The following is a 24221-nucleotide window of genomic DNA, read 5'->3' on the forward strand; positions in this document are numbered from 1 at the left end:
CCCCCGTGCGCTGACCTCTTCTTTTATCCCGCTTTTAAAAAGGGGATTTGGTGGAGCGGGAATCACTTGACATCATTAGTTGTGGAGAGCAGCCACCATGGCGGGGTTGCTTGTCTTGGCTCATGAAAACATGTGTCGCATTAGCGGCGCGGGGACCTGGGAAGAGACCTCAGGCGAGAGGTCGGCGTGAGCGTAAACACGGCGGGGGCGCACAATGTTGTCCAGCGGCCCACGTGGCACAGCGTGAGTTAAATCATGAAAAAAACATCTTTTGAGGAAATTTGGACTTCTAGTAAAAGAAAACAAACAAAAAAACAGGCACACTCAATATTCATCATAAAATAAAAATAATCATAAAATAACACCAGTCAACAATTTGTACTAAATTTTTCAAGCAGTAAGTAAACTTTTCATAATAACCATAATAATAGCAATGGATGGTAAAATCCGTTTTGTGCACGCTTTCGTGGGTCAAGCTTAAAAACAAAATACCTCAAGAACCTGATGTGCTCGGGGAAAAAAGTCAAAGCAGTTTTTTAAATTAGCATCAAAAATGCGTTTACGGGCATAGAGAACCATCTCTGATTAAAATTTGTTGTTGCCCTGTGCAATTAGCAATAAATTACATTAATTTATTAATTAATTTAAGAAAGTGCAAAAAGTCCCTTGATAAAACAATCAACTAAAATGGCCTCTTCTTATTTGTAGTTTACCATTTGCATGTTAATTTATTCGTCATTATTTGCAGAAGAATTTTTTTTCATGGCAATTATAAGGATTGACTCTCCCATTTAATAGTCATGAAAAAAAAATCAACCAGGCAATTATTTGCTGATTTTCACTAATCACGGTCTGGCTAGAACCCTCGAATATCTGGTCCACTATTTTCCTCCCTAAAATTTCTATCTCACAGAGCGGCAAATGCTTGCGAATGTTGTGTCGGGGTTGGTTCACGGTTGCAAAGATGTTCGCAAACAGTTTTTCAGTCTTCACCAATCATGGCTCACCTTTTTACTGAAGCTTGGTCGTTGTGCCCTGAGCAACTGTGATGTCATTTCAGTCGACAGAAGTGATAAAATGGCCGCCCCCTGAGATGGCTAAAATCTTACCGCTTAACTCATATTCCACAAATGCAATATTAATCAGAATTCCATGTTTGGACTCGTGGGCCTGCATAGAACATATTCTTGTCAAGAAAGTTTTGGGCTTGACATCCCCTTTAAGGGTACACATGATCATTATAAGCTTATGAGTGGCTCCTTCGGAATTGTCACCTCTTGTAAGGGGTCGCTGGCTTCAAAAAGTTTGAGATCCTGACTTATTTTTGTAGCAATTTGCACTAAAACCAAGATCCATACCAAACTGATCCGTCTCTGGAAATGTGCTCAGGACATCCCCTACGGCTGAAACATTTACGAATATGAGCGTTCAATGTTATAACGAGGGCGTGAAAACCAGTTTGACACCCCTGCCTTCAACGCACCACCAGCATCAATAGCAACAACAACAACAACCGCAATTGGAAGTGTTTGTTATCTTGAGTTGACACTGGCCGATGCGAACAAGAGCGTCCTCAGTCAGATGCCAGGTGACACAGCTCATTAACTTCTCCTTTGCTTGCCATTCTTTGGCCTCCTCATTGTCTTGAGATATGACATGAGCCTTTGTTCACGGTGGAGTTTTTCACTCCCCTCTTTTCTCTTGGCCAAGCCCCCCCCAATCCTCCCCCTCTGCCCCGGGCCCGTAATTAGTGCTTCGCGCTGGGCGTACTTTCTCACAGGGCTATGACACAATTAATCAGCACTTTCCCACCAATGGACACCAGCCACATGATTCAATGGAGGACGCATTCTCAACTTGTGTTTGTTTTTCCACTCGTGTGAATATCAGGATGGTGAAATCAGGTTTGAATAACATTTTGTGATTGGAAATGAACGGCAGCATGGTGCACAAGTGGTTATCGCGACTGCCTCGCAGTCCTGAGGATCGGGGTTAGATTCTCGATTTTGGAGTGGCAGAGACAATTAGCATCTGGATGTGTTATTTGCACTTTTTTCATCCATGCGGACCAGTACAAAGTGGCCCGCGAACCCGTGGTTGTGGATCGTTGCTTTTAGAGTGCCTCGTTGTCAACTGTGAGCGCACGCATGTCACTGTGGAACAGGCAGGGTAAAAAAAAATAAATAAATGTGGAGAGAACAGGTTGAATTTTCAGAATTTCTTTAATCGTTCGAACTTGGCAGGGTTGTCAAGAACACTCCTTTCAGAGGTTGCGAGACATTTCTTTTCAGTTTACAGGGACCTAAATACTTTACTGGGAACTTGCTTACAACGCGCGGTAAGACTCCACACTCTCACAGAGATCAGTCAACGCTCTAAATCCATCCTTGATCACAATAACGAAACCTTTATTTGTCTTTGGCTCCGCAAATTGCAACTCCACAACAGAAGACCGAGAGTTGATCCCAGACCTTTTCGACCGTGGGCCGGACATGCTCATCATATGTGTTAATTTTGTATAAATCTTTTTAAAACGGTTCCATCGTTTTATCATTTTAAAAATGATTTCACCAAGAAGCGGGGTACAGCTTAGACTTGTCTGCAGTCCGTCGCCAGGCACATATAGACAAGCTTTCTCACTCACATTCTCACCCATGGACAATTTCGTTTGAAATGAACCCAACGTGCGTGCATTTGAACCGAGTGACATTGTGGTTTACAGTATAGCTGTTATTTCAAAGTCCACCGCATTGGTCTGTGTTTTCCACCCGTGCTACCGAGTACGTCCAGTAAGCACATTGGTAATCCTATAAAAACACTCCTACAATCACACACTGTCTCCTCCGCGACGATGCCACGGCGGTAGAAAAAAAATAAAAATACATTAAAAAAGGAGCAACTGGTCGCACGAGTGGCCACGCTCCTGTTTTGACAGTAAATGACGAGTCGTGAAAAGTCGTAAGCGAGCTTTGTTTGCTTTGGAACGTCTCGTCTTTTTCGCTCACCTCCGCTAAAACTCGCCGAGACAAATCTTGTTAAACGTGAAAACATTTCTGTTGGCACGGCTAATTGTTAAGTGTGTGGCGGCGACCGCCTATTTCTCACTCGCCGCGTCCGTGGCTCATACTGTATCCATTGTGTGTGCCCTAATAATAGAATATCAACCAGTTGGCAAGCGAGGCTGCATTTAAAGCTTGAGAGAGGGCGAGAGAGAGAGAGAGAGAGAGAGAGAGGGGGCCATTCTATGTTTCATTTGGAAGTGATTGGGCCCACTGATCAAAGGTGGAGCCAATGAAAAGCCTGGCGGGAGGTTTATGCACAAAAAAAAAAAAAAAAACGGCGTCTCCCCCTTATTGGTTTAAATGTCAATATGCACTTTTTGACACACTTGGGTAACTCTGAGGTATGCCGATGGGAAACTCAAAAAGCATCGGAGGCGTTTCCTTCTGGCTTCTTTTTGGTAGTTTCACTTCACTTAGTGTCAAACTGACTGAAAGGAGACATACGGTTCACGACGCGCGGAAAGTTCGGGATATTCGGCTATTGGGTGAACATTCTTGATCAAATGAAGTTGACCTGTAAAGGTTATTGTGTAGTTTAATTTCATTCTAAAATTTCACCAAAAAGCCCATCAGAGACCTTGCTGTTTTTTGATAAGGATATTATGCATTTCCATCATTTAAAATAGTTCCCAGGTGCCTCACTGGCAGATCATGTTTTCATCAAAAAGATTCATAATAAGGTGATGACAGTGAATCGGTGCCGTTCGCTTGTTGTAATGTAACAATTTTTTTCCCAACTCTAAATCTGACAATACTCTACTCCGAATATATAATGGCTCATCTCAAGCAACTTTTTTTTATTTATTTTTTTGGGTCGGACTGAAAACCTTTTGAGTAATGGGCCTAAAAATAACAGGATTATTTTCTCCGAATAGAATTAGCTAACACATACACTATAGCCCGATGGCATTTATGCTGATAGCAGCTTTTACAATAAACACATTTCAAGTGACTTTTTTTTTAAATAAGTACAGAGGCAGTTTAAACATCAGCAAATATATAGAAAAATAAATGCGTGAATTTACAGTTGACCTTGTCATGGCCTACAAAGGATCGAAATGATGTCACTTCCTGTGGGCAATGAGACTTGTAGAATATTCTAAATCCTATAGATGGGTAACATTTATAAAGGATTTAAATTATATTTCATGGTCAAGTTTAATTTTAGAAAATGGGTTCACACAGGTAGCACTTCACACACTGCACTGTGTGTGTGTGAGTCGCACACGGACAGATAAAATCCACTTATTCAATCTGCAAATCATTGTTTATTTTCAATGTTTATTGTATCTCTGTTCATCTATCTACATCGGCGACGTATAGTGACAAGCGGAAAAATTTAATACTTTTCCACTTGTTGCCATTTATGCAACAAGATGGCTTTGCAGTTTGCATTCAACTAAAAAGACCGAAATGTGATGTACACATGATGTACATTTGTGAATAAACATATTCAGAAGCATGGACCTAATTGGCGATATTTGTATCCAAAGGTCTTTTGTCTTCATTTCATAGCATGTGTATTATTAGCTCAGTTTCCAGTGACTTGTAATTTATTTATTTATTTTTCATCCAATCAGATTTCAGCTTTGAGGTGTTGCCATGCAAATATTTGCCCAACGTGTTCAGAATTGAGAGTGTTGGCGTCAACCACACTCACACCTTTTTGTTTTGAACCAATATGCTTTTCGATTCACCAATCTGCACCTTCATGACGCCTCAAAGTGACGTCAGCATTATCTTGTCCTCTGATTGGTTTAGCTTCAAATGCGCACTGAAGATTGATTGATTACTGGAGAGTGCAATGTCGCACAGGATGGAAAAAATTATTTTCAAGGTGCATTTTTCAAGAAAAACTGGACGGGTCAAGTAACACTATGGCTGTCTGGCTTGCAGAGGTTTGAAGGTGATCAACCTAAAATATGCAAAATGCATCCGTTCATTGTTTAATGCCGCACTATTATTTTGTAACATGATGGTGTTTTTACGAGGTGGGTTGGGTCATTTAAATACCCACTGGAGGACCAGGTCTGAAACTCACCACCGGTGACTGGGAAACAGTGGTTTAGTAGCTCAAAGAGGTTGTGTGTGTGGGGGGGGCGGGGGGGCAATGAGATGAAAAAGCAACGAGGGGGACATAAAACATTCCTAAAAGTCTTTTCTGCTTTAACTCGGCCATCAGAGACAAGCGCTGATCTATCATGTTCATGGTGAATCATCCGCTGTTAAAAGTCGACCACACGTACCAGAGAAGGTAAGCGGGACGGGGTGAGGTGGGGGGTCTCCGGGGGGGTCCGAATGGAAGGAAGGAGCTCTGGGAATTCAAACGCAAAGTATTATTTTTTTTCTTCCTGCTTCTGCCTTACCGTGGCATCATCATTCAGTCTGACGGTTCGTGTAAACAGCGTTCGAGAAAGCATGCCGCTGCGCATTCCTGCAGCACCTTTCATAAAACATGGAAAAATGTCCACACCGTTTGCGTGTTTACAACAAAAAGGAGACAGTATTTTTAGCAGCGTTCAAAGGTTAGCGAAGCGATACTGCGCTTTTTCCGCTCATTGGTATGATCTTGAAATATTTGAGCAATGTTACCTTATTGCATTTTAAGACTAGCCTCGGTTTTGGATGTAATGTTTTTTCCGTAGTACTGTAGGAAACAGCAAAAATAAAACAACAAAAAAAACAAAAAAACAACAAGATATGAGAACTGGGGTCTTCTATTTTTTTAAATTTTATCCAAGAGGAGACTGCGGGCAGCTTGAAAACGCTGTAGAATTGAACACCGCATTAAGAGAGGCGCAGCCAACGTGGCCTGTAAACAATGCTCTAAGCTATGAAAGACAAAAAAATGATCCATGAGGAGACTGCGGGCAGCGACGTAACAGGGCACTACAGAAATACGGATACTACGGAGCGTCCAGGGTTAAGGCACAACTTGAGGGGCCTATGTTTATTTTTTTTTAACATAAGGAGACATTATCGAGCCCCGAACACCAGTTTTACCGATCACCCTGAAACTGGTGGACATGTCATGACATGAAAGGATGCACCAAAAATTCTCAAAGACCCATGTCCGGAAATGAACAGGAAGTCGTTCATTCTGATTTCAATAATCCACCCTGAGAGAATTTGGAGCTCAAATTGCTACTCGAGAATTCGCCCAAATGATCCCCAATAGCACGAGGACCTACCCCCCCTCCACCCGTCTTGCAATAAAGACAACGACGTCACTGATTTAAAATATAGTCCTCATTTTATTAACAGAGGCCAAATAAAACTTATCACATTTTATTTACAAAGGGGAGGCAATAAATATCTTAATAATAGTCATAAAATTATTTTTTGCTTACATTTTAAAAAAAAGAAGGTCATAAATGTGTGTGTCATGTTGTTAGTAAGGTTGCCAGTAGACAGGTGAGTACACATTACTGGAGAGAGAAGCTGGCAAAGTCACGAAAGTGTGTCCCAGTAGAAATCGCAAGATTAAGAGTTTGCTGATGATTCGGGAAACAAGAAACCAGGAGGTAGAGGAAGTCTTCATCACCAAAAAGAACAAAAACCTCAAGTTTTTTTTTCTTTTTTTCGGCAAGTCCAGTAGTGCGTCTGCGATGAATGCGGAAGACGTGGAATCGAGTAAAAAAAAAATAAAAAAAATACAAATTAAAAAATCGAATGCTGTGTGAAATATTGCACTTCGGGCAACACAGTCATTCCAGTGGCGACGTCCCGCCTCCTCTCGTCTCCACGGCGTCCTCTTCCAGTGGAAAGTATGGCGTCCTTGTCATGGCGGGGCAACACAAACACGATTCCAATAAATCCCGCTTGGCTGATTTTTACGGCTTTGCGTCACCTCCTGGCTTGACAGTCAACAAAGACGCCGTCCCCAAAAGCTTCCTGTGGTTTATCCGTTTGTATAAATAAGACGGTGGGACGCGTCAAGTAGAAAAATAAAAATTTGTTCTTTCAAGACCAGATTGTCCGTGGAGTGTCCGCCCTCCTGAGTGCTGTCAATCAATCCATCCGCCCATCAAACCACCTGTCAATCAATCAGTTCCTCCTGGCTTTTAGCCGACGGGCTCGCCGCGTGCGCTTGGTGACGGGCGTGAAGCGGAACTCCTCCAGCGGGTCCTCGCGACCCTTGGGGTCCCGCTTCATGAATTGGACCTCCTGCTGCCGCTGGGTGGTGCGCGAGCCCTTCTTGGGCCGGCCCTTGCGGTTGAAGCCCAGGTACCAGCCTTTGTACTTGGCCGACACCAGCGCCGTGTAGTTGTTCTCCAGGAACTCCTCCACAAACACGCACTCCTGCTTCCTGCCGTCGGGCTGCCAACAAAATAAGCAAGACATTTTCAATTATTATTTAAAAAATGGATGATTTAAACAGGAGAAGAATTGGTTCCTGTTGTTCATACCCCAAAAACATATTGGTTCAGAAATACTGGACTTTTCCCCCAAATCAGTATAATAAGCACTACTACTGCAGTGTCCTGAGTTAAATAAGACTAACCGTGGTGTACATTTACTTCTATAAACTAAGGAGACAAATGTTACCCAGTAAGAGACTGCGGGCAACAAGAATATGGGCCGGTGTGGCTAAGTGGTGACTGCGGAAGGTAATCCTGTGGTGTGTCCAGACGTAAGGCAGAACAACAAGGGCCTGTATATTCAAAAGGCGACTAAGGGCAGCAAATAAATAAATAAAAAATAAAAAAACAGAGCACTGCAGCCAAGTGAAGGAAAAGATGCTAACAAACAGCAACAATGAAGAATTCTCTTGTATTTACTTCTCCGGAAGAATGGAAATTTTATCAGGGGGAAGACTAAGGGCACTAAGGAACTGATCACAGCAGCCAAGTGGAGAATAGGACACAGGAAAAATGCAAGCGGAAACTAGGAAACTAAATTTTATGCCGAAAGAGACAAAAGAAAGTGAAAAAACAGCGCCATTGCCATGTCAAACAAAGCATGCAAACAAAAAAACTACAGTATCCTTGTATTTATGTCTCTGGAAGAAGACAAATTTTATCCGGAAACAGATTAAAGGCAGCAAAAATGAGAGCGCTACAGCCAAGTGGAAGTAAATATACCGTAACAGACAACAGCAATGAAGGAGAACTGCAGTTTAATTTTCTGGAACATGACACATTTGATCCAAATGGAGACTAAGGGCAGCGAAAAAACGGCCTGCTGCAGCCAACTGGAAAATGAGACTGAGATAATAGAGAACAGCGAATTTTTCTTCTATTCGCTTTTCTGGAAGGAGATGTGTTTTATCCAAAAGGAGACTAAGGGCAGCAAGAAAACACACAGAACATGCAATTCACTTTTGATGTTCATTTTTAAAACCAAGCAAAAACTAATTGTCCTTACTTCAATTGTTGGGCTGAAACAGCTTCTGATGGAGGATTTGGATGAGAAATGAATAACGATGGGCCGCGACTATATTTTCCCGCACGCATCACCACTCCCCCGAGACCACCTGGTGTGAGCAGGTGACATAATGGCATTCCTCCTAAGTGACCATTAGCTGTGCGGACGCATTGTGGCCATTGCGGCGGCTAATTGAGCGATCCGGTTACGTAATGTAGGAACTGGCCCACAGTTATCAAAGGGGTTTTGTTTTTGGGGGGGGGCCGATATCCCGGCCAGCCGGAATGAAGAGCCCACCCTCGGAAATGTTTGTTTTGATTTGACAAAATTTATAGCACAACTCACCCTTCCGACTATTTTGCCCTTCTCGTTCATGCAGATGTAGTGTTGGCTCTCTTTTCCTTTGATTCGGATGTGGCTGCCGAAGGTTTCCGTCTCCACCACCAGAAGAGCTGAAAAAACACAAGAGAAAAAAACAACACTTTAGGGCCACCCAATTAAAGCATGTTGAACATTTTGGCAAAAAAATACAACACTGATGTACAAATTCAGGCTTTCCACTCAGTTTTGAATTTTATCCAGAAGGAGATTAAGGGTAGCAGGCAAATTCGCTGCTGCAGCCAAGTGGAGAACAAGACATGCTTACCAAACATCAACACCAGAGGAGAACTCACTAAGGAGTATATGATCCAAAAGGAGACTAAGGGCAAAAGGTAATTGGGCCACCACAGCTATGTGGAGAACAAGACATGTTTAAGTACTCACAACAAATTAGGAAGGCGTGGGTCTGATATCTATTCTGGACAGAGATAAATTTGATCCGTGTTTTATCTGAAAGGAGATTAAGGGCAATGTGATAACAGGCTAAGGGCAGCAAGAAAATAGGCTGCTGCAGCAAAGTGGAGACTGCGGAGCAAAAATACCTCAGTATGATGCACATATAAGTTCCTCTTGAAATTTTGGTTATGCAAACTAAAAATAAAAAATGTGGACGTAGTATTTACAAAAATGTGTGTTTGGGGCAAAAACCAAAAATTATTATTTGCAAATCAACCTTTCAAGTAAGGACACATGCTCCAAACCAACGACGTTTTAAAGCTGACACAGCAGTAATCCACTCCCAGGACGCATCCCGGTCGGTAGCTCTTTTATTTATTGGGATCCCCCCACGCCCCCGTCCCCCCGCTAACCCCCGCAAGGTGGCCCTTTGTCTATGGCGGGGGCCCTCCAAGCAGGGCCGCCAAACATTTGCGCAGTGGTTATGCCCCCCCCCCCCCACCCCGCGTCCCCCCCACTGGATTAGGTTTCAAGTCTGCCTTTAGTCTGTGCTCACTCAATCAAAAAGTTAAGATGATCCATTTGTTTAACACACAGGGCGGCCATTCAGGACAGAATAGGTCCCGGGGACGGGGATGGGCTCCCCCTGCCTTCAAACCCCCCCCCCCTGCTAGCCTTAAACTACACGGGGACAAGCGGGAGGAAGAAATGAGCCTTAAGGCGGTGGAAGTTTTGATTGCTGGGTTTTTATGCCGTCAGGATTCTTTAGTGCTTCTCAAAGTGGGGTTCGCAAGCCCAAATTTAGGGCTCAGCGAATAATCTGGGATCATTTCAACAAGTGGAGACACGTATGCTCCAATGAAAGAATTATAATATGTTTAGGATGCAACTCATATTTATTTTAATAAGTGATTAATTGATGAATCGAGGGACCACATCTGACAATATTTACAGTTGGTCGAGACTTCAGAGGTGGAATTTCCAAAGATTTAGACAATATTAAACTAAACACTGTCTCTACAAAAATAACTCTCAATTAATTTGATCACTGATTAGTTGTTGATTAATCGATTAATTGTTGCACCTCTATAATATACCGATTAATGCTACATTCCTTAGCTTTTGGACAATTAAAAGCTTTGATATGTTTATGATGTGTTATCGCGTAAATTTGACATCTCTGCATGAATATTTTTTTTTTATCAAAATCCATATAACGGGAATAAATTCCTATTGTGTGCTTTTTTTCTTTTTTTTTTTTTACAACTAAGAGTGTTAAATTGTTTTCAGCGCATAAAGGTGTCTTTTCCTGAATATGTATGAAATATTATGAGGATAAAATAATTTAAATAATCTTATTGAAACATGACTTTCTTCCAAAGTTAAATGTCAACATTACAATAATACAACTTTAGTTTGGAAAGATCAGATTTTATCCTCATATGATGGTGACTTTTCATCCCGGCAAATTATGTCTATATGCAATGTAAATATTTTTTTTTTGTTAAAGCCCAAAGAGGAGAGTAAATTGTTTTTGAAATTCCACTTATTAATTTTTTTCTCTTACAAAAAGGCTACGTTTGGACTCCTGTGGAATTAAAGTGCCATATTAGTTATGTTAAATTGGTGTTAGGATTTTGAGATAAATTATTAATCAACAGCAGAATGACCTGAAGAAATTATTATTTGCGTTCTAATAGGCCTCAACTTTTTTTTTTATCCCAAACGTGACCTCTCTCCCTGTCTGTGTGTGTTCAGAAACAAAGAAGACGTTAAGTGAAGATTTGGCCAAACTTAACGGGATCCTCTTGAGTCGCCGTCCGCTGAGCCGCGCTAATTAAGCGTAATCTGGCGGCAAATCAATGCCGTCGTAGCAAGTGGCATTAGGTTGACAAAAGGAGGGCATGCGGTGCTTTTATTGACGGCGTGTAACAAAAAAACAAAAAGAAAAAAACAATCCTCAGACACCGTCTGAAACGGAAAAAGAGGAGGCAGGAGGGTCTCCTGTAGAGTCAATTTATTTCCAATAGGAGACTGAGGGCAGCAAGGGGAGCACCACGGCATAGTGGAGAATGTGACATGCTAACGGGGACAGCAATGGAGGAGATCGGGGTTTTCTCTATTTACTTCTTGGTAAGGAGACACATCTGATCTGAGCGAGAAAAATGGACGAATGCAGCCGAGTGGAGAACAAGACATGCTTAAGAAATGCAGAAGAACAAGGCTCGACTGAGAGGTCTTCAGTCCTGTTCCTCGAGGTCCCCTGTCCTGCCTGTTTTCCATCTCTCCCTGCGGCAACACACCTGATTCAAATGATCGGGACCGTTATCCAGCTTCTTGCTGAGTATCTGATCATTGTGTTGGAGCAGGGAGGGATGGAAAATAGGTGGGCCAGAAGACCGACAGGAACAGGATTGAAGACCAATGCTTTACCGTATTTACTTACAAACAACCTCTATCCAGAAAGAAACTAAGGGCAACAAGACGACATCTCTCCAGATAATTGGAGAACGACAGCAGTGGAGGAAAATGAGGGGTCTCCTGTATTTACGCTTCAGTAAGAAAAATAGGTCAGTAGAAACAAATGGAGCATCTCAGCCAAGCTGAAAACGACACATACTAACAAACGACAATAAAGGAGAAGAACATTGGCCAGCTTTATTTTTTTTCACGGGACCCATTTTATCCAAAAGGAGACTACGGGTAGTAAAACAAAAAACTGAGCAATTCAACCACGTTGAGAACGAAACATACTAATAAATAACGACAACAGAGAAGAACGAGAGTCTGCTGTATTTTCTTATCGATCACGATTCAAATTGTATCCGATAGTAGACTGAAGGCAGTTAAAAAAAAAAGCACTCCAGCCAAGTGGACATGCGAACAAGCAAGAAAAACATCAGTGGACGAAATCAAGAATCTCCTGTAATGGCTCTTGGCAAGGAGAAAAAACAATCTAGGAGACTTAGGGCAGCAGTAAAATAGGCTGCTGCAGCAAAGTGGAGACTGCGGAGCACGACACCTCAGCATGCTGTATCATGCCATTTTTTTTTAAATCATCCATACAATGTTTTTGTAAAATAACCACCTTACAGTATACGGTCAAGGAAATTTTAAAATAAGCAAAACCGCAGAGGAACCATTGTAAAATATGAGAACTCAAAATTCCATAAATGGCCTCTTCGTCAAACATTAAGAGGCCCATCATACATGTAAAAGACTGAACATGTTGATAAATGCGAATGTAGCGTAGCCGTATGAGTGATGTGACGCTGGGCCATGGACATATTTTGACCCCAACCGTCAAAAGATGGAGCATAATGTTCCAGATTGAGAATTTTATCTCTTTAAAAGCTCCGCACTGCGACCCGGGTGACGGACTACCGCGGAGGAGCAAGCCTCCCTAAAAATAACAAATGCACTAATTTGCGATAAGAAGAGCGCAGCATACGTCTTCTTGGTGACCAAAGGGCGGCGTAAGTGCGGGGAGTTGGCAGGTGCCAGGCACTGCAGCTGAACGGGCAGACCGGAGAGGCTGAGGGGGGGGGGGGGGGGGGGACGCACAACTGGCAAGGCTTCCTCGCAGGGAGAAAAAAAAAACACAAGAAAAATAACGGGATCTGCTTCCACTCAAGCTCCAACAAGCAGCGAGGAAATATTTTTTGAACTCGGCAATTTCCCAGAGTCAGCTGCTGTGAGCTTTTTAGCATTTAGCATTTTAGCGTGCAAGGAACTATAGTTGCCAGCTGACGTTCCACCTCATTCCTACCTGGCTAAGTAACACCGTTCCACTCCTGTGCTGTGGGTGATGATACTTTATTTTAACAGGCTAGTTTACTCAGCTCTTGGCTACCTACTTAACTTCTCAAGTTCAGTGAGATCCTTTCCAAAATATATTGGCTTGTTAGCGCTAGCTATACAGTCTATCAAGTATAGCAAGCTGTTTCAATCTGTCATAGCTAGCTACTTTGAGTATTTTTGAGTTACGTAGTTTACTCATAACATCAATCTGTCTTGGCAAGCTATTTGTCTTATTTATTTTAAAATGTTAGATTTCTTAGCTAGTTAGTTAGGCTAGTTAAGGGATATTTGTTGCTACTTGGCTCATCTACAAACTACCTAATTATCTTTTGGCTAGCTACTTAGCTTCTCAAGTTCAGCCAGCTAAATTTAAAAAATATAAAGACATGTCATAGCTAGATACATATTTTCTAAAATATAGCAAGCTAATTTGTTATTGAGCTGCCATAGCTAGCTACTGAGCTTATCGATTTGAGTAGTTTACTCATAATGTGTATCAAGCTAGTTTTTTTTTTAGCCAGTTACTTAGCTATTTTATCTTTGCTAGCTACTTGGCAAATCTATTTTAGCAAACTAGTTTTGGTATACTTAGGGTATCTACTTCCACATGCTAATTTATTTTATTTTTTTAATAAATTGGTGTCTACATTAAAATAGCACAAAAGGACTTTGCTAATTTAGCTATTTGGAACCAAACATACTAGTACATTGTTTTTTCAAGACTCTAACCTCGTCAAAAAAGAACAAGATGCATAACATACTTTACCATAAATATAACCTCAGATGGAATGTCATAAAAGGGAACCCACAAATACTAAAATATACATATATATATATATATATATATATATATATATATTGCATAGTGTGACGTGTGGGTGAGATGCACAGGAATTCTCCCATACCATACTTGCCCCCATCATCTCCATTTGCGTTGACCTTCTTCCCAAGGATCTGCACGTGCTTGCCCGTGGTCCTGCTGTATAGCTGGTAGATGCGGACCTGCTTGCGGCTCAGGTCGTCAGGGTTCCTCGTGTGGTTCTCGATGTAGAAACGGAAGTCGGCGGAGCTCTGCTGCGACTCCTGAAGCAGGGAAACGATGGATTCAGAGATAGACGTCATGGCCTTAAAATAACAAAAATCTGATAATTGATTTTAATACATTTTAATATATATTTTTATTGTTGGTATTAACTTAATAAACGTCTTTTTTTCTGAGCGTTAAAACTCAAATCAATCAATAAATTTGATTAACAGCCCAGCCTGAGAAGGAATATTTTTTCAATCAATCCAGGTAAAGGAAGCACGTGTGGCAGTTTAGTGCTTTCGTCTTTTTACAAGCTGCTAACTGCTTGATGTGTTGATGAAGTTTGCAAAAGAAAAAAAAAAACCTAGAGCAACAAGTGCAGCCTCATGCTGAGCCCCGGGGCCATGTTGATTTACTTGCATTGCTCTACCACTAGCAATTATACACCTGAAGTCGCACTATCATCAAACAAATATCCGCCCGCGGGGCCTAGCAGGCTCCATAAATTAGCGGAAGATAGCAGCGGTGGCTAAAGTACTCACAGTATTACTGTAAACACAAGTTAAAAAAAAAACTAAGTACAAAATAATCAAAGTAAAAATGTACAAATGTTGAAATGTACTGAACAGTACATAAAGTAAGGATTAGACACTCAAGTAAAAACAAATACTTGAAAATGTACAGTAACAAAAGAATTTGTATTTAGTCATCCGGCAGAGAAAAATCGAAACCATCAAAGCCGTTCTCTGAAGGCTTCACCTGACTGATGTTTACGAGCACCTTAGACCCGGCGTAAAAAAACGAGGAAATTGCTGACTTATTTCGCAAGGGCGGCGGCGTCAGAAGCGCGAGCGCTTGAGGAAACGTATACTTTCGGAAGCCCTGGAATCTGCGGCGGGACCTGGTTTCCACAGCTGGACGCTGGCGGTAATTGCAAGCTAATGGCTCTTTACGTGGCGGCTCTCAGGTGGCTAATTACATAGGCATTACATACCCCGAGCTCTTGTTGTTCTAACCCAGGACAATTGATGACATCCAGCGAAAGCCATGGGAAAGATGGCAGCCGCGCTAGAACAAATTCTTAGAAGTCGGAATGGGGGTGGGGGGAATATTGTGTAAGACTCTCACGAGGCGCTAAAAATGACAAGCTGTGAAAACGTGACCGTGTTTTGACTGTTCGTGTACTTTGTAGATTGTTCCAGAGCTGTACTTTGCTTGAATAAGTACTTTTCTGATGACATTTTATTTTGACTCCCTATATGAAAATGGATGTTTGTACTTTTTTTACTCCTTACTTTGTTAAAACGCTGCAAATGGTGAGATAATGTAGTCATTGTTTTCATTTTTTTGCTCAATGATATCACCAACGACGGATCTGAAATGGACAATATGGTCATTTACCAGGTCCATGTAAATGCAGATCATTTTGACTTTGTTGATATGTGAAACGTCTTTTCAAGCAATGAAGATGTTTAGATGTACAGAAAAGACGAACTCAAGCAAACACATCTTGGTTAGGTCCTTAAAACACAAACATGAGGAACCAGGGGTTGGTGGGGATCAAAAAAGATACTGGTCACTTTGTCACAGGGCGACGCTACTTCTGCATCTATAGATGCTCAATCTTGAAAATGTGATGTAATTTTGGACTGTTGACGAAAGAGTAAAAACGTAAACATCCAAAAATGTACTGTACGTTTCTTACTAAAATGCTTGGTGTTTTTTTTCCCTTTCAAAAAACATGTTTAAATTGTTATTCCACAGTTTTGGGGGCAAAATTGGAAATGCATCTTTTCACTGGAAAGAGACAGAATATAAATATGTGACTGTTCCACTCCAGTCCTTTAGGGGGCGATAACACATGCCACGTAAATAGATTTAAAAATATACATTTTTATCTTTATTTTGGGAGAGATCCACATGAAAATTACTTCCACTATAGGCATTCCGGGACTATATAAATCGAACCAGAAGCTGGCCTGACTTAATTATATGAAGGTATTCTAATGCAGCAATTTTCCAGGATCCCTGTGTAATAAAGAGGTTACAGCAAAACCAGTTGCCCCTTTCACACTATCTTTGTGTTGAAAGCAATTGTCACTCTCGGTCAATTTTATTTATCAAAAACAGACTGCGGTACCAATAATGTGATTGCAGGATTTCATGTCTCTGCTTGAACGCACAAACGGTCGCGGCAAAATCCCGCCGTGCCGGCTTGTGCGTAAAGTCAGTGGCGATAGACGCCGTCATATTCCCGCAGGCCAAAGGTAACAATATGGATGGGTGTGCTTCCCAAATGTCAAGATTCAGAACCTGTCCCCATTTTTGGGGGGCCACTCGGCATCGCTAAAGCAAACATGTCATGGTGAGTCAACAGGTTGAACAAAAAGACGCCGTCACACAATTTTTTTCCCCCCCTTACACGTCACAAGTTGACAAGTTGATCCTTGAAACGTGGATCAAGGACATAAACAAGCGAGTTCGACAGGATCCACCACAGATTAGCGGCTCACCAGGTGCAGGGGCAACTTGGCGCTGTTTAGACAGAACAGTGAAATGCGCAAAAAAGGTGGGAAATTCCCAAGAGGCAGTGTGAAAGGGGCTACTGGTGTACGTTGGTGGCGCTAAAAGGTTAGCCTCACACAGGGATCACACAAAACAACTGCGTTTGAGTGCAACCAGAAAATGGTGGAAAAAGACTTCACAAAGTTTAACAAGGGAAGAAAATTGTATTGTTCATAATAGCATAATTGCCAAAGTTTTTTATTCTTTACAAGTGTGTAGATTTTCAGTCATCTGGTTCATGATAATCCACAGGACTCTTCTTGATTGTGGAATTTTCAGAATTTTTTTTTTGGTTGTTTTCCGAAAGCATTCAAAAAATTCTGCGGTTATGCTAATAGGCTAAAGAGATATTTAAAAATTGTATTTCAAAAGCACAATTTCATTCTCATTTTATGAATTTTATTTTGGAAAAGACAGCTTTAGCCTTTTGTTCTTGAAAATAGGTCTTCAATTCTGTATTAATGCAAATAAATTTCCGTTTTTTTTTTTTTTTTTTTTAAGATAAACAGGTTTTTTTTCAAGAAATAAAGTGTACAAAATGTATTTTGATAGGCTAAAAAGTTGTAATCCTCCGAAATAATAATGGACATATTTTTTCAAGATAAAAATCATAATATTCTAATATTAAAGTAAATGTTTACCAAAGGGAAGGATGTAATAATTTAACTTGTGAATTTCCAAAATACAAATTCATTGTCGCAATATTATGCCTTTTGGTCTGGAAAAGATTCATCCTCTTATAAAAACGGGACTATATTCTCGAAAGAATACGCTGTTTGCTCTGAAAAAAATATAGGACTATGTCGGTAAAAATTATTTTGTTAAGACCCCATAAAAAAACATCATAATTTTTAAATTTTGTGGTCTCCCAAGCTTCAGAGAAACACTTGTGTATTAAACACATCCAAGAGTCTCTTTAGGAAAGACAAAGATCAGCATCATCTCTCATCAACCCTCTTCAAGTGAAGCTTAAAGGTTAAAAAAAAAAAAAAAAGCAGCCTGCTGAGGGATTTATCTCCCATCTGGTCATCTCCAAACAAACACAAAGGTGTGTTTTGGTGCAAAGTTGCACTTCTTGTCACGGGAAAGGCAAAAGCGGCCAACACGGCTGAGCGGCGACGCTTTTTATCAGGCCGCCGTCGTCTCCGCGACTGCCCCCACCCTCCCCTTCGCTCTCGGTCTTCAAAGACCACTTGAAAGACGATACTCTGGCGACTTCAAAAGGTGGAAGTGATTGGTCGCATCCATCTCCACGTTAACGCTTTGACACCGGCGTGCGCGCGGGGTCACGAGCACGACGACGGGCAAAGATGACGAGTGCGCATTGCATCATAATGTGACATTTTCCGGCGAGACTTAATACTCACAAACAAGGAGTCCAACGGCAAAATTATAACTTGTGTCGGATTCATTTTGATGCCTTTCTGTGACTCTTCTAGTACCTCTATTGTGACGTGTTGATGACACTGGAGGCTCAGAGGCCACAGAGCATGGAGGACTGGAGTTTCCTAGAAGGCGCACCTGCGCCATCTTGATTTTCATATTAGTGCGAGGCTCACTGCTCATATTGGTCAATTTGGGCTAACGCAATTAAATTCATTCAAAAATATGTGAAAACCTTCTGAATCATTGTGTTGCATTTTTTTAAATGGTGTGAACAAAATGTTAGCAAACCATGTCAGAGTGCGCCCGCTAAACGGTTTTCTAGGTTTAGTCATGTGATGTTCGGCAAATAGCAGAGCGGAAGCGACGTTGATTTCAGTCAACTTGAGAGGCTGATGTTGCACAACATGGTCCCGCTCAGATTGATAAAGTATTCTGTTGGACTCTTAAACCACGAATGCATTATTAATCAGAATACAGTTTCGATTAGCACTGAATGTATCTTTAAAAAAAACAAAACAAAACATGGGTGCATACCAAGTTCTAAAGACTGCCATTTGCTTTTGATTAAAGTCTAAATTCTGATTTTGGAGAAAAAAATATGTGGCATTATATTTGAAGGTCATATCGCCCGGTCCCATTTTCTGCCTTTTGTCTAAAAATGTGTCTGTGAGCGAGATGTTCGTAATGACATTATAACACCTCCACTTTTGAGTTTCTTTGATTTGGAAGCTCGCCGGTGATGGCAACATGATCATCAAAGCAAAAATGTGCCGTAACAAGATCTGCGAGTGTGCATGATAAAAACGACAACAAACGCTAATTTACAATGTTAGCTAATAGCGACTGTCGGAAGCCGAATTCCAGAGTGAGATTCTAACCCAGAACCTCTCGACTGCGAGGCAAAAATGGGAACCATCGTCCCACCCACATGATGATGCATGTTACAGTAAATTCAGGTTTACATTAAAACATAGCCCGTTCTGGCTTGTTTGTTTGAACGTCACAGGTCATAACTCGGCGTGGGAGAAGCTCACCAGTGTGGAGGCAAGGGGAGTCGTGTGGGGGTGTGTGTGTGTGTGTGTGCGTGTTCGGTTCCAAATAAAAGCGTTGTAGTATACTGCCGTTTCTCCTGACGCTGACCGAGCGAGTCATTAGGTGCGCAGACGCCTGCTAGTGCTTACGGTTCAAAGTGAGACGCCGCTCGTAAAAAAAAAACAAAAAAAAAAAAAAACAAGCAACTCCCCTTGGGGAAAAAAAAAAGCAAAGCATCTGTTCAAAGAGGAGCTGTTAAACTCCCCAGTTTGGAGTATCTGTAAAAACACAAGGCACGCTGCTAATTGAAGTGCACATACAAGCCGTGACACACTTTTAATTGTCACACGCCTTAAACGAGATTTGCAAGCGTGTTCAACATCAACTGGTGCTCATTTTATGTCCCCTCGTAATTGAGTCGGTGGTCATCCCGTGCTCGCCCAAATGTACTCAACATCATTATTGTTCGAATTATATGTGGTCTTTACGTCTATATGTACTGTATGTGCAACAGGGGGGGTCAAAGGTGAAGCTGATTTTTTTTTTTGGGGGGGGGGGGGTCTACCGTGTGTGTTAAACTCCTGTTTTGTTTGTTTCTTTGCTATGCCAAAAATGTTTACGGGTCAATGTGACCCGCAGCTTTGGTTATATGTTTAATAGTCGTCATTTTATCATAAAAAATATATTTTAAACGAGTCGTCAATTTCAACAAAAATGGTTTAAGTGTATTTTTTTAACTATATTTAAATTCCAGATGGACTTATTTGACCTACTGTCTTTTAAGTGAGAAAATAAATAGTAATTTTCAAAAGTAATTTTAAGATGAAAATAACACAAAATGTTAAGTTTTTTTTTTACATGCATTTCTTTTTTGTTTGTTTGAAAAGTCTTAAACTTTTGAAAGGAGTCATTGTGATCCGCTGCATGTATAAGCACAAAATATAAAATCCACAATGCTTTGTACATACATGTACATATAATAAGAAACTAACAAAAAGGGCATTTTTCTTTTGCATTTAAAAAATATTTCACATTCAATTAAATAAAACAAAAACAAGTGGCGTTTATTTTATTTTTAAATATTTTGTTGTCTTAAATATTTAAACATTCAAAATGGAACAACATAACCTGCTGCATGTTTAGCCATAAAATCCAAATAATTTCTTAAAAATTATTTTGTACATATACATTTTGAAAGAAAAAACTAACAAAAAGTAGGGCTTGTTTCTTTTACATTTTAGAAATATCTTCAAAAATATGAATAACAAAAAGACATTTTAAAAATGCTTTTTCACTTTGAATATTTAGACTTTTAAAATGGACCAACGTGACCCTCACCATAAGTCATCCAATCAATATAAAATTTTGAAAATAGTTAATTAATTAAACATACTAATTAAAACAATAATATTTTTTCTTTTACATTTTTCCAATATTTTTATATCTACTGTACATATCGTTAAATATTTGTTATGAGTTTTTTTTCACATTTTAGAGATACTGCATGTTTAGTCATAAACACAATATTAATCTTAAAAATAATTAATACAGAAATTAATCTCAACTGCTGTGTATATGCTGACTGACCTCTTTAAGAAAAACTGAACTATTGTGAATTTCTTGAGATACATTATCGATACTGGCTCATATGTCGACATTTTCACACTTTAGTTTTATTAACGGGAATTTATATGTTGATAATTGGACATTCCAATTATTTTTCATTAAGCTGAATTTTACCCATCTTTTCCCCAAGTTTCCCTGTCTTTCATAGAATAATGTTAAATGTTGTGATGCTTTGTTGTTTTTCTTCAAATAAATGGATTTTTATACAATTACTGTACTGTATTGTGATGCAGTTGTAATCAGGCAATTATGAATAATATGCTTCTCGTCTATTTTTGTGCAATCCCTATTTCACGATACAATTTTTTTAAACATTGAATATTGCAGGTAATGTGACATATAAATTATGACGCAATCCCTGCGTCGTGCTAATATTGGCATTGTTCTCATCGATATTATGGCCATGGATGATATGCCGTACAAATTGGTAAGTCTGCACCCAATTTGGCTCCCCACCCTCAGTTTGAGAAACCACACTTTAAATGAGAAAACGAGTGTCTAAAAATAGAGTCTGCAAATAATTTGCAATAATTAATAGCATTGTATCAAAAAAAAGTTGCATACCTACCCATAGAGACCATCATGCAAGTAAAATTGTAGTAAAGGAATTATTCTTTGCTAGACTGCAGCTTTGGGCCAATTAAAAGTTACCATTGTAGCATTCAGACTTTTTCTCGGAAATGGGCACATTTCTCATTTCAACAGTACAGTACACGCTTTTAACTGGTGTTGGGGCAAAAAATCATTTCAGTTGTATTTAACTTTGACGTAAAATTGAATCTTAGGACTGTTTTTATTGAACAGAAAAAATAATTCATATTTGTGTGCATTTGAATTTGATTAGTATTTTGGTACATCCCCTGCCTTATATTTAGCTGCAATATTGCTCAAACTGTACATGTTACAGAAGATTTTTTTTAATCCAGTACATTAGTTAACTGCAGCTCTGTTGTATGTAACTTGAAAACATATTTTAGAATTGTAAAAAAATCTCAAACTTTTATGTGAAATACATTAAACTGAATAATTTAAGAACACGTTTTTTTTATGGGGGGGGGGGGGTTACTGCCCCCTCTTCTTTTTTACTGTTGCATGTTAATGTTGGTTAGGTAAGCAGTGCTTGGTGCACACTGCAAAAGCGAATGAAAATTGCACATACCTGTAGCTGAAAGTAGAGGACCAGGAAATGTAAACACCTGAGAGGAAACACAAAAAGACAAGTGAATGCAATTCCACGAGATGGAGGTGTTTTTAGCGACTTCTATTGGAAAGAATGCGGATTGTTTTCGAGGTGGATGTGTTAGGGAGGGTGGGGGGCACTTACAGGTAAAAGAACCTGGAAGGCAGCGGCGACATCTTGACACCTGCTTCCGCTCGACCAACAGAGGAAAGAAGGTGGGGGTGGGTGGAGGAGGAGGGGGGGGGATAACCGCCACCACCGCCGCCGCCTTCCTGGAACTCCGATGCGGCCCCCCGTGCGCCTTTTACGCACACGGCTCCGGCGAGGAGACACTTCGCGCGGCGGTGGAGTCCGGCAGTGACACGCTCACCCGAGGCAACATGAGGCGCTTCCTCGTCGACGATTTATCCACATTATTAAATCAAAAGCAACAAAATCCCACTCTCCAAATGATATCCTCTCCGAGAAGTAGAAGAAGAAAAAAAGAAATCACAAGTTCCCAAAGTGTACCTGAAGAGGGGCAGTTCTACACCTTGCACGGGCCATTGTCTTTTTTGAAATTCTGCAAGTGTTGTATGGTGATAAATCGCCCTTCCACCTGACTGGGAATAATAAAAGTTGAGATAATGAAGAAGAAATCCAAAGGCGGCTGTCAGCGGGCTGCGCTGCGCGTCTGCGGCTGCACGTTGGGCCACTGTGAGGCTTTTTGCTCGCTGGTGGGTGGAAACATGTCAGCGGTTTGCACCTGATAGGGTAATCCCATGGACCATCAGCATGCACGGGCTTCCCCTCGCGCACAAGAACATCCCCCCCACCCCACTCTATCCCCACCGCAACCCCTTTCGTTGGCGGGTCACGTTTTCATTTTTTTGGTATCCTCACTGCCAGTGCAAGGATTCAGTTAAATGCCATCACAATTGAAATAGGTGTTTGTTTGTTTTTTTTACATTCAACATCATGCGCTTGTGTTGAAGTTGTAAACAATTCGAGTTGTTTAAAAAAAATCTAAATAGGAAATCTGTTCTTTTGTCTTTCGACACAAAAAAGTTATTAATTTAAAACATATTTTGTCATGCTGCATAATCGATATATGGTCAGTTTGTTAAATTTATTTTCAAATTAATTTCTTATTAAATAAGAAAATGTGCATTTTTTTAATCAAAATATTTTCACTTTTAAACAAATTCATATGTTGCATTGCATGTTTTTCATATTTCCTGATAATGGAAAGTTTCCCGTTTGATTTCGTAAATATGTATTTGTGCTTTTTTAAGTATATTTTATTACTTTGATAAATATATTATAAATAAACGTATGAGGCGTGTTTCGTTTGTAATCGGTGTATATACATTATATTTTATATGTATACAGTATATTTTTAAACCATAATGTAACTTCATTTTTTTTTATTAAAAAAAAAAACGTGACCTTGTGCGCGTTTTAAAAGCATTTTCCTGTCTCAAGACTACCGCTCAAGTTTTCCTCGTGAGCGTTACGATCTCTTTGCGCCAAATTTCGGTGTCATATGTAGTCGCGATTGCGCTGCTCCCCCGCCTGACAGAAACTGAACTGTCCTCTCGTCTGCTTGTTATTTGGGCTTGAGAGAAGCTCGCCGCATTGTGGATTGGCGCGCACCTTCGCCAGACAGCATTCAAATGCAGCCCGCCTCCCCACCCAGCCTCTTTATTTCAATAACGTGCTATAACTTACCCGACATTTAAATGAAAGAGAGGTGTGAATGTGTTTACAAGCGCTTCAGAGCTGGCAGCGCTGAAAGTGAGCCCGCAGCACATCCCCATGCTGCCATTAAAAAAAAAAGAGAGAGAGAGAGAGAGAGAAAAGCTTTGTGGTTGCCCTTTATTGTGCCATTAAATCGGGATCCTCGGCATTCCTGACCCATTCATATTCAAAATCATCCTAAATGATTACATACACCACTTCACATGTGGCCGTTTCAAAGGAGGTTCCAAGAAAGACACAGGGAGTTAGGCACGTGCATAAACTCACAAATATATACACACACATATGTGTATGTGTATATATATATATATATATATATATATAGAGAGAGAGAGAGAGAGAGAGAGAGAGAGAGAGAGCGAGACTTCATAACAATTTGTGGAATTTAATGATACTTGCAAGGCACAATTATACCAACAATCACTCATTTGTCATATGCAAATTTTACGATTATGAATTAATTCTTGATCAGAGCACAATCTTTTGTGACTCTAAATCATGCTAAGGGATATAAAACAAGGGTACCTTTTTGTGTCTGCATACAGCTTTCACCATCAAACAAATGTGAGACAATATTTTTAAAAAAAGATTGCATAATTTGGTGAGCATAAATTAAGGTAAAGTCTTCACTATATGCACCGTTTGCAGTTGTAGTCAC

The 24221-nt window shown here is 40.4% G+C and overlaps 1 protein-coding gene across 2 annotated transcripts; it reads right to left on the minus strand.

The window, feature by feature from the left end:
* Positions 1-6339: 6339 nt before the first annotated feature.
* Positions 6340-22513, minus strand: fgf24 (fibroblast growth factor 24). Of its 2 annotated transcripts, none has more exons than XM_088292641.1 (5): positions 21968-22513; positions 21803-21839; positions 13922-14090; positions 8775-8881; positions 6340-7382 (listed from the first exon to the last, which is right to left on the minus strand). In XM_088292641.1, the coding sequence occupies exons 1-5, from the start codon at positions 21997-21999 to the stop codon at positions 7110-7112; spliced, it is 618 nt and encodes a 205-aa protein (XP_088148767.1). In that variant the 5' UTR covers positions 22000-22513; the 3' UTR covers positions 6340-7109. The 2 variants fall into 2 exon arrangements, with proteins under 2 accessions (XP_088148767.1, XP_088148766.1); XM_088292640.1 differs by having other exon boundaries at positions 13913-14090.
* Between the last annotated feature and the right edge of the window lie 1708 nt (positions 22514-24221).

The sequence above is a fragment of the Idiotropiscis lumnitzeri genome, chromosome 4, assembly GCF_059441095.1.
Source record: "Idiotropiscis lumnitzeri isolate Australia: NSW breed Sydney's pygmy pipehorse chromosome 4, RoL_Ilum_1.0, whole genome shotgun sequence".
In the NCBI taxonomy this organism is placed as follows: domain Eukaryota; kingdom Metazoa; phylum Chordata; class Actinopteri; order Syngnathiformes; family Syngnathidae; genus Idiotropiscis; species Idiotropiscis lumnitzeri.

Coding starts and splice junctions, on each gene's coding strand:
- fgf24 (XM_088292640.1), bottom strand. CDS start 21,999: ATGTCGCCGCTGCCTTCCAGGTTCTTTTACCT. Junction 14,091..21,802: donor TCCTCTACTTTCAGCTACAG/GTATGTGCAATT, acceptor TCCCTGCTTCAG/GAGTCGCAGCAGAGCTCCGC. Junction 7,383..8,774: donor AGGGCAAAATAGTCGGAAGG/GTGAGTTGTGCT, acceptor TTTTGTTGGCAG/CCCGACGGCAGGAAGCAGGA.